The sequence below is a fragment of the Arachis duranensis genome, chromosome 5, assembly GCF_000817695.3.
Source record: "Arachis duranensis cultivar V14167 chromosome 5, aradu.V14167.gnm2.J7QH, whole genome shotgun sequence".
Lineage (NCBI taxonomy): Eukaryota > Viridiplantae > Streptophyta > Magnoliopsida > Fabales > Fabaceae > Arachis > Arachis duranensis.
Window position 1 is genome coordinate 101,278,593 of NC_029776.3, and position 10,967 is coordinate 101,289,559.

At 35.1% G+C, this 10,967-nt stretch overlaps 1 protein-coding gene across 1 annotated transcript; it reads left to right on the forward strand.

Annotated features, from left to right (window-relative positions):
- Nucleotides 1-4,742: 4,742 nt before the first annotated feature.
- LOC107491311 (T-complex protein 1 subunit beta) lies at nt 4,743-10,566 on the forward strand. Its single transcript, XM_016112149.3, has 12 exons — nt 4,743-4,972; nt 5,085-5,121; nt 5,218-5,274; nt 5,394-5,459; nt 5,570-5,681; nt 6,437-6,565; nt 6,846-6,917; nt 7,032-7,147; nt 7,725-7,801; nt 8,600-9,085; nt 9,251-9,566; nt 10,066-10,566. Exons 2-12 carry the CDS (start codon nt 5,116-5,118, stop codon nt 10,210-10,212), a joined length of 1,584 nt encoding a protein of 527 aa, XP_015967635.1. The 5' UTR covers nt 4,743-4,972; nt 5,085-5,115; the 3' UTR covers nt 10,213-10,566.
- Nucleotides 10,567-10,967: the final 401 nt, after the last annotated feature.

Here is a 10,967-nt window from a genome sequence, read left to right on the forward strand (position 1 = left end):
CCTTCGTTCGGACTCACTCGCGCACCTGACACCCAACCATAGAAAAAGCGTTCTTCGCCTGACACCCAGCCTTAGGCAGTGACAGAAGCATTCGTCGCCGTCGCCGTCTTCATTTTCTTTGCAGAGACAAAAGCTATTTTTCTTCAGTGATTTCTGTAATTTTCATTTACTTGAAGCATTTGTTGTTTCTTTCATTAATTGTCTTGTGGTTTCTGTGATTTTCTTTGATTTTATTTGAATTTCAAACAATTATCTTGTGATTTTATTTCATATATATATATGTGCTTCTGTTTTTTGGTAATGCAGTGGCTAAAAAAAATTGGAATTGAATATCTGAAGTTAATTGTTATGTTGTGAAGATATATGGTTATGGATAGTTGAATATTTGAAGGATTTGGTTATGTTTTTTTATGAAGATTGAGGTGGGTTTGCACAAGATCTTTGATGGTTAATGGCTGGTTTGTGGATTTTGTGTAAATTTTGTTTTTGGATTAGTGATGGTTGAATGTAAATTGCTGTTTGGTGTGGCTGGTTGATTAATTTGGTATATGGTTGTGTTCAAATTGGAAGCATAATATGAATATTTTTATGGTTTGAGTAATTTTTGGTGTTTGATTGATTTGGTTTGGGTATAGATTATGAACTTATGAGTTATGAATAAATATTGTTGGTGATGAAGATTATGATTGTAATGATAATTGAGGATTTTTTTTATTTCTCTGAATTTTTTACTTTTTAAAGAATTCGCGGATATTCGCAGAGACTCTGATCCCCGACGGATACGGAGTCCCCGTTACCCGTCGTGGGGATGGGGCGAGGATGGGACGTGGACGGATTATGGGTGGCGGGGACGGCGAGCGGGGGGTATGTTCCCGCTCCCATGGGGACCCGTTGCCATCCCTATGAGGGACCTCTCAGATGTCCAAATACAAGCAAGACAAACAAGTAATACACAAGTAGATTTAGGTAAAACAATTATCACATAGTCACTTAATATACACAATTAAACAAGCCAAGATAAGTAGCAATCCCAAATAATTCAATCAAATGCAAATGATGTATGTCTACCCTATGGCCGATGATATCATTTGTCGGTTATACAGTCAAGCCTGACATGTTCAGTAGCTAACTTTAGACAGTCCCTGTGTGCGCGCATCTCTCAAGAGGGATTCACATCCCTTGGAGGAATAATATCCGGAAAGGTCTAAATGTCTGGCCACATCTTATGACGGAGGGTCAACATCTGAAAGCAAGCAGGATAAAACCTAGGGGTGGCAAACGGGCCTAAACCCGTCGGGCCGGCCCGCGTAACCCGCCAAAAAAGGCGGGCTGGGCTGGAAAATCGGGACCGCCAAATAGCAAAAGCCCGCCTAACCCGCACCGCTTAAACCGCGGGTTTTGGCGGGCTTTGGGGGGCAGGGCGGGCTTCCCCGCCGGGCTAAGATTTTTATTAGTGAGGGGGTATTTTTGCAATTTTTTTGCCAAAACCTAACTTCTCCGAACCTAACTTACAAGAGTGTGAAGATAAAAATTGAGTGTTTTGAATTATGTTTATGTTATTTTGGAGACAATATTTATAATTATGTTTTGGATTATATTTATTTTGCTTTGGAGAGAATATTTATACTTATATTTTGAATGAAAATTTGGTTTATAATTATATTTATCCGCAGTTAGGCGGGGCGGGTTAGGATTCTAGAACCGCCTCACTAGGCGGGGCGGGGCGGGCCAGCCCGCCAAAGGGCGGGCTTCTGGCGGGGTGGGCTTTCCCGCTTGCCACCCCTAATAAAACCACCATTCTTGTAACTACCCCAAAAGATCAAATACAAACTGGGAGTAAGCGGGGCAAAACATTTACCTCAGAATCTCAAACCATAACCCAGAGCAAGTAGAACAACGCTACTGCATCTACCCATGCCGGTATATCTCAACCAGATTCAATTTCGTTGTCAAATTCACCCTTAATCTCATTTCACTTTATTCAAAATCAATCATCATCATTTCTCATGATCATAATCATCCTTCTTCAATTCACTGTCTCGACTCATTAGGTCTCATTACTAACTCCTCTCTATTATACCAGCTCTAGACTCATAACAAGGTTTACAAAGGTTTGGAAGGCTAGGAGAATGGTTGAGAACTTAAAAATTCATTTTTAGCAAAACAGGGTGGTCGCGTATGCATGTACCTTCCGCGTATGCATGAATTCATAATATGACATGGTCGCGTACGCATGAATTCAGAATTTGACAGTGTCGCGTACGCGGACCACCTTCGCGTATGCGAGAGTACTGGATAGAAAGGCTTGCTCGCGTTGCGTGACATTGCCGCATACAGACGAGTTTAAAAAATGGCATTGTCGCGTACGCAGACCATGCTCGTGTACGCGAGAGTACTAAGTAGAACCATTGACTCGTGTCGCGTGATACTGCTGTGTACGCATGATTGCCGGATTTTCAAAAGGCTGATATGTTGCAGAAATTCAGTTTTTAAGCCCAAACTTTGAACTTTCATATCTTTTTATACAAATTCATTTTTCAACAATTTTTGATCCATTAGAAATATCATTAAATAAATTTTCATAAAAATCTAATTTTGTTGAATTTCTAACTCCAAGGATCAAGTTACGACCTGCTGAAGATGGCCAAAAGTTAGTTATTACCGAAAAAATAGAATTTACCAATTTCCAAGAGGTTCCCAAGACACATCAGTTTTCTACATCAATATAATACCTCCCAACTATCCCAATTCACTCCTTTTCTATTAACCAAGATCAAACCTACTTAATTTATGTATTACAACTCTAAATCATCATTTTCACACCTCAATTTTATGCATAAACATTCAATGCATTTCATCGACTTACCAAACTTACCTTTCATGGCTTTCGGCCTAAAATTCACAGCTTCCGACCCAGAATTCATCAACTCAACTCATAATTCATAAACACACAATCACTAACCAAAATCAAATTCAATAATGTATCAGTTTTAATATATCAATTCATTCCAATTACACAATTCAATCTCATTCCTAGGGGGATCTAGCATAGGATTTCATATCACATCATATGGTATTTAAATGAAACTTAAATCGTACCTTTAAGAATCTAAGATAAAATCCTCAATTCTTAAATTTCACGAAGTTTAGACTCTAAGTTCACCTCCACTAAGTTCAAGCACCACCAATGATCAACTTAATGCCTCTAATACCAATCTACACTATTTTCACATAACATACACAATATTCAATCACTAACCTAAATGAATTCTAATTAATATTTTTTGTTTTAACTCTTATGCATAATTATTTTAAATATAAGTAAATTTTTTTTATACTTGCACATAATTTTAGTTTTAAATTATAATTTTTTTATGTCTTTTAAATTATAAATATATCAATGTTCAACAAAAATTATTTTATTATATTTTTATCCCCTTTTCTTCCCCGTGATTCCTTTTTGGTGCATTATAGTCACCGGTAAGCTAAACCAATTTAACTATTGGAAAATCTTGAGTTGACGATTCTTGATTTTGGTGGGCAACAATAGCATTGAATTGAAATTTAAAAAAAAAAATCAAATTTCAAACACCAAGTAGTTAAATATATCAACAATGATCAAAATCACCGCATCATTGAGCTTCAATTTAAAAAAGCTAAACAATCAGGCCAATATATCTAGATCAGTAACCTTAAACAATACGATTATTAGCCATAACAATCAGATTGCACATTAATAATAGTCATAACAGTTTTTTTTTTTAAAATTAATAAATTCAACAACATGCAAGGAAGAAAGGAATGTGACAATTGCTAGAAGTACCGGACAATGCTAGAGGAAGGAAAAAGCAACAAACAACCTTCGTGTTTGGTTTCTTTTTCTAGTTGCTTAATTTGACTGTTTATCCGTTGCTCTACTTTAGTGTGTTGAGCTTTATTTGTTTCAAAAAAAGAAAGAAAGAAAGGCGACAACCGGTGGAAGCAAAGGATGGGGGCTCCAGGGAAAAAAAAGTCTTGTGACAAAGAAAAGAAGAGGTTTGTGTATTGTGCATATGTTGTGAATTTTGTGAGCTTTGTGATGTGTGGGTTTTGAGCGCCTAAAACATTTGTTTATTGATTAATTTATATTATATTTTTATTTGCATATGTATAAAAATTTATAAATATATAATCATTGATTTTTTATGCACATATACTACATTTTTATAATAATATTAAATAAAAAGAATATTTATGATATAAATTGATTAAAAAAATATTTATTATTTAAAGGTAATCTTCCTTGTAAGTTGTAAGACACTCAAAATAAAACTAATTTAATAAATAAGAAAAAGAAATATTCCAAAGCTGTCTCTAAAAAATTTTAAATTAGTCGATTTGATTCTCAATAAATTTTAACTATTAAATTAATTTTTATTTTTTATTTTATTAGACAAGTCAATTCTCAAGTTAAATTTTAAAAAAAATTAGATAAATAAATATTTATTATTATTTAATGAAGATATAATGGTTTTTAATTTTTTTTATATAAATGAATAATATAATATGAGATTGATTTTTCTAATAAAATAACAATTTTTAAACTAATTCAGTAATTAAAATTTATTAAAATTAAAAATGATGGACTAAAAAGTTATTAGGATTTGATTTCAGTATAACTCACAAATAAATTCGAAGTCACTTTTAATATTTTAATAATAATAATAATAATAATTTCGGTTGCGGGATCGTAAAACCCTACTACTTTCATTTGCTGGCTTACAATTGCTACGCCATATTCGCGACTTCACCAGAAACCCTAAGAAATCAGACACCACCTTTGTCCTCGCTGCTCCTCGCTTCCACATCTCCAGCCGCTCTGCAACTCCTCCGCCAAACAATCCGCCGCGACGTAACTCGCTGCACTCTTCTCTCCCTCACTGCTCCACTCTGCCACTGTCTCCGCCGCCAACAACTCTGCCAATATCTACCAGTGAGTTTTTTTTTTTCTTTTTTAATTGTTGTTGTTAGAATTTGTTTAGAACTTTTGTCTTTCTTTTTAATTGATGTTAGTAGATTTTTAGTGAGTCCTGTTCTCTTTGCAGGTGGCCACATTTTGAATTTTGAAACTCCATAATGGCTGTAAGTAGATCTCTGCTAACGTTATTATCTTTATTTTGTATTTTTTATGTTCCTTTAATAATTTTCTTATGGGGGTGAGTGGTGAATGCTATGTAGATTGATACAATTTTCAAAGATGAAGCCAGCCAAGAAAAAGGAGAGCGAGCCAGGATGGTGAGTGTGATATGTTTGTATTAGCGAATATTTTCGTGCATTCTCCTTGGTATTTGAGTCTGAGGAAGTTGATTAACTCTTAATTACATTTGTTGTGATGGTTCTTTGCATTTGCCCAGGCATCTTTTGTTGGAGCCATGGCTATTGCTGACTTGGTTAAGACTACTCTAGGGCCGAAGGGAATGGTAAAACAATCTGTTCTTCCCAGCATTAACCTTATCGATAAATGATGTTATTTTCTGTTCATACTTCGTAGTTGTAAGTAATCTGTATATCTTCAATGTGATTGCTGCAGGATAAAATCTTGCAGTCAACAGGAAGAGGGCGTGAAGTTACTGTGACCAATGATGGTGCTACGATCTTGAAGTCCCTCCATATTGATAACCCAGCTGCTAAAGTGCTTGTTGGTATCCTTTTGGCTTTTCATTTTCTAATATTTTTTATTATTATTGGGGTAGTGATAGACTGATGGTAGCTTAGGAAGTGCTGGATGCTACAATGAGTCCAAACCAGATCATAAGAAGGTCAACTTTCTGATTTCTTAAGAGCATGTAAGGATCTCTTTCTCCCAAATATGTGGTTAGTGTTAGGATATATTACAGGCCCCCAACACTCTATGGAACCTACAAACTTCTAGATGTTCGCCAAGAATCCAAGATGCTCTCACCATCCTTTCTAATTCCCCTAAAGAGATCATCGAAAAATTGATGATAGATTTCACTTCTAAATTGCTAATGTAGTTCACTGAGTGGTGCAGAAGTGCTTTTTGCATGGGAAACACATTAGTAGATTGCATTGGGAATTGGGACATCTCTATTAGTATTAGTGGGCATATATTATCTGGGCTTATGCTGGTCTTCAAAAGTGACATTCTAATTCCCAGTGAAAACACACCATAGTCCGACTTCATGAATACTGACATCAATGGATATGTGATGAATTTGTGCCAACTCACTAGGTATGTTGGGCTATAATTTATGGTAGTAGCCTGGTAATTTAACTGATGCTGTTTTTTATATGCTACACATATATTTAAGGTGGCAATTACTTGGGTACTCACATAATTTTCATTTAGCTACTGATGAGAGCATGGATGTAGATTTTCTTGCATATGTCAGCAGCTAAATTTAACTGTACCATAAACATCCTTAATGTGAGTTAGACATATCAAAAGTTCAAGATGATGAAGTTGGTGACGGAACAACCTCTGTTGTTGTATTGGCTGGTGAACTTTTAAGGGAAGCAGAAAAGCTGGTTGCAGCTAAGATTCATCCTATGACAATAATATCAGGTTTATTTATTTGCATTTCAATATTCTCTAACTTCCCTTATGATACAGTCTTTTCCCCTTGCAAATTTCATATTCCTTTATACTTTGTGCTGTTTGATTTTAGTTGACCTTTCGTCTTTCCAAAACAATTGAGTGAAAAGCAGAAGACATTGTCCGAGATTTGTAAAAAATGAAGCACAGAAGCTTGAGGATGAAGCTTACTCTGATTGAAACTTCTTATAGTGTGGAAAATGTTGACTATCTGATTACTGTGCTTTATATTATTGCTATTGATTTTCAGGTTACCGAATGGCAGCTGAGTGTGCTCGTAATGTGTTGTTGCAGAAGGTTGTTGACAACAAAGCAGATGCTGGTATTTGTTTTTCCATTTTGAGTGTGATTCTTCCCATTTCTATTGCACTGGGGAGGGAGGCATGGGGGGAGATTGGCTCCATAGCCTAATGCATTGATTTACTGTAACATGCAGATAAATTTAGATCAGACTTGATGAACATTGCAATGACTACTTTGAGCTCCAAGATTCTCTCACAAGACAAAGAGCATTTCGCAAGCTTAGCTGTGGATGCTGTAATGAGACTAAAGGTGAGATGTACTGAAAAACTATTTCAAATTTAGTGTATTTAAATAAATAGGATCTGCATGGATGCAATTCTTATTTTGTGTGGAAGAATGCCATTATTCAGTCTAAGATGGCATTGGATTCATTTCCTGCAAATCTTCTCTGCACGGTTGGTTAAATAGGAATGTAATGATATATTTCATTTAGAATTTGTATTACAAAGCTTTTATGCGATCCACAAATTTTTTATTCATTCTTTCACTCACCGTGTATTATGAAATTTCTTCTGGTAAATAATAATAGCTATTTGTTTGAGCAGAAGTCTTTTTTCTTTTACTGAGTAGTCTAAAAGTTTGGAATGTTCTCCATGACTTGTTATATAGTTATCTGGTTATTGCACTTCTCTTCCTACTGTGCATGTGGATATGTAAGCCTCAAAGGATTTTTTATCATAGTGAGTGTCATGCACCATCTCTTCTACAAGTTTAAGTTATTAGGTAGAGACGAATAATTTTAATATTTTAATAGGGAGCTATATGCCATTTCGTATTTGCAGTCCTTGTGCTTTGATTTCTGATGGGAAACTGTCGCAAATTGTAGGGAAGCACTAATTTAGAAGCTATTCAGATTATAAAGAAGCCTGGTGGATCACTGAAAGATTCATTTTTAGATGAAGGGTAAACAAGCTATACCTCCTTACTTGAAACATGAAAGTTAGAATATTTGCAGTTTGCAGTTATGTAATGCTTCAATCATTCTGTAGAATAATGATTTATATTTTTGTGTTGAATTTCATAGGCGGTTTACAAAGAATTTGCGGTAGTTTGTTTTGTTAGGATTTTCGAAAGCAATTGCTTGTGTTATTAGTCACTAAAACAGAAGTCTATGACTTGTTTATGTAATATTATGTAATTGATATTTAGATTAATTTGGTAAAAACATCACAATTCTAAAATAACTATCTTTTTGCATATATAATAAAAACCTTTTAATGCTGCTTATAGGTTTTATTTTTATTTAATTTTAATTATCTTGACATGATATTTTATTTTGTTTTATTCAAAATAAGCTTACCTTAGACATGATACATTATAGGGCGCAATAGTGTCTTGATCCATGTAGCCAACCTCATCTAGTGCGATGAAGCTTTGGTGCTGCTGTTGATGATGATGTGATACTTTATTTTGCTGCAAATTTGTTTCCTTCTTTCTACCCAAACATAACTTATTTCAAAACAGTTTTTATTCCAGATAAAAGTTGGTTCTAACTATAATCTTCTCTTCAGAAAACTATTCAAACCCAAGCGGTTATTGTTTAAATAATTATCAATTTCTGGTGTTCCTTCAATAGTGAAGCAATTTCATCAGTAACTTTATTTTATTTCTCTTTAAATGATTTCTTTTTCATTATTGCTTAGCCTTTCATTAAGCTGGTTTAACATTCTTTTTTCAAATTGTATCCATATCATTGTTCAGATTCATCCTTGACAAGAAAATTGGTATTGGACAACCCAAGCGCATAGAGAATGCAAAAATATTGGTGGCAAATACTGCCATGGACACAGACAAGGTGAAGATATATGGCGCACGTGTTCGTGTAGATTCCATGGCTAAAGTTGCTGAAATTGAAGGAGCTGAGAAGGAGAAGATGAGAGAAAAGGTGCAGAAGATAATAGGTCATGGTATTAACTGTTTCGTTAACAGACAATTGATTTACAACTTCCCAGAGGAGCTCTTTGCTGATGCTGGAATTTTGGCTATTGAGCATGCTGATTTCGATGGTATTGAGCGTCTGGCTCTGGTAACCGGTGGTGAGATTGCATCAACATTTGACAATCCTGAGTCTGTTAAGCTTGGGCAATGTGACCTTATTGAGGAGATTATGATTGGTGAGGATAAGCTGATTCATTTTTCTGGCGTTGCAATGGGTCAGGCATGTACAATAGTTTTGAGAGGAGCTAGGTACTTCTTATGCTTGTTATTTTAAAGTTCCTGATTGATGTTTATGACCACAAGCCCATAGTAGTTTCTAAACTATATGCATATGAGCATATATCTGTTTTCTAACAAGAATGAATTTTTTATTTGATTTATGCTCGAACTCTGACATATCTACTTCTATGGCAGCCACCATGTTCTCGATGAGGCTGAGAGGTCATTGCATGATGCCTTGTGTGTGCTGTCTCAGACTGTAAATGACAGCAGGGTGCTGCTTGGAGGTGGATGGCCGGAGATGGTGATGGCAAAGGAAACTGATGAACTGGCCAGGAAAACTCCTGGAAAGAAGTCTCTTGCTATTGAGGCGTTCTCTCGAGCACTCTTGGCTATCCCAACAATCATTGCTGATAATGCTGGTTTGGACAGTGCTGAGTTGATCTCTCAGCTCCGGGCAGAGCACCAGAGCGAGGGATGCACTGCAGGAATTGATGTTATCTCTGGTTCCGTAAGTACTGAAACTAAAATTTTATATACCTGATACTTATTTCCATTAGCACCTTTTTTTAATTGCTCATTATATTGTATGATAGCATCATGTCATTCATTCTTTTTCTCTTGGGTCAGTTGCTACAAGATGCACACATGCTAGTATATATCTTAGAAATTATTTGACTTGATTGTAAAATTTATAATATGTCCCCTTGTCATTTTATACTGATACGGATAGAATTCTGATTGCCCCAGTTTATATCAATTTGATATTTTGGTATTAAAACGTGTCACATTTAAATTTCCAGTTGTAAAGAAATATCTATCTTCGGGTATGCTAATTGCATTAAGATTTTCGCTTTTCAATAACTTATGTATACATAACATGGGCATGAGAGCTGGACCATACCAAAGTTGTATTCGTAGAAAAACATCTGCAGGCTGCTAGCTTGATTTGCATCCTTTTGTATTTCTTATTGGTTAACGTAATTTGATCTATGTTGTATTTCTTGAAGGTTGGAGACATGGCTGCACGCGGAATTTGTGAGGCGTTTAAAGTTAAGCAGGCTGTATTGCTATCTGCAACGGAAGCAGCTGAGATGATACTTAGAGTTGATGAGATCATCAGCTGTGCTCCAAGGAGGAGAGAAGACAGAATGTGAAAAATCATCTGAGGATCCAACAGATGCTTGGCATAATACATTACCAAGTTTATGTCATATTCTACGGTTTGGTTTGATTGGGGTGGTTGTAGGATAGAGAGAAGTGGGGATTACGTGGTGTTGTGTTTGAGCCATTACTCAAGTGAACCATTTACTTCGGGTATCTGCAATTAGGTATCAAACTGTTGACTTTGTAATTTTGAGTTCCTTGTCTTTTACTTTATCCTTGAAAATTTTAGTCTTCTGTTTATTTTCCTTTTGACTTGTCTCATTCATGATATCGTATTAATCATTTATTTTTTGTGCGAAAAAGTTTAGGCTTACTATTAATAACATTGGTGTGGGTTCCTTTTTTGTTTTGGTCTAAGAGTAGGTTTGATGTTTCAAGATGTAGCTTGTCGTAGCTTCCTGACTTTTGAGGAACCTCAGCGATGCTAAAAAATGAATTCCTGGTCAAGTTTCCTAATATCCATCAACCATTATAATTATAATTAGCAAAGCCCTGTTCAAGGAAATTGAGAACTTTTGCTTAGAAGGCCTGAACCAACTGTTCCATGTTACAAACTACAATGTTGTCTTGTTGTATATGAATCAAGCTATTCTAAAGTGAAGAGATTGGTAAAGTAGTAAAGTCAGAGGTTAATTACTTTTAAATTAAGATAAAAGTAATAAATTTAATAATTAATTTTTTAATTTATTATTTTATCAATTTCTTCATTTTAAAATGTCTTCTTTCGTAGAATTTATGTAATGAA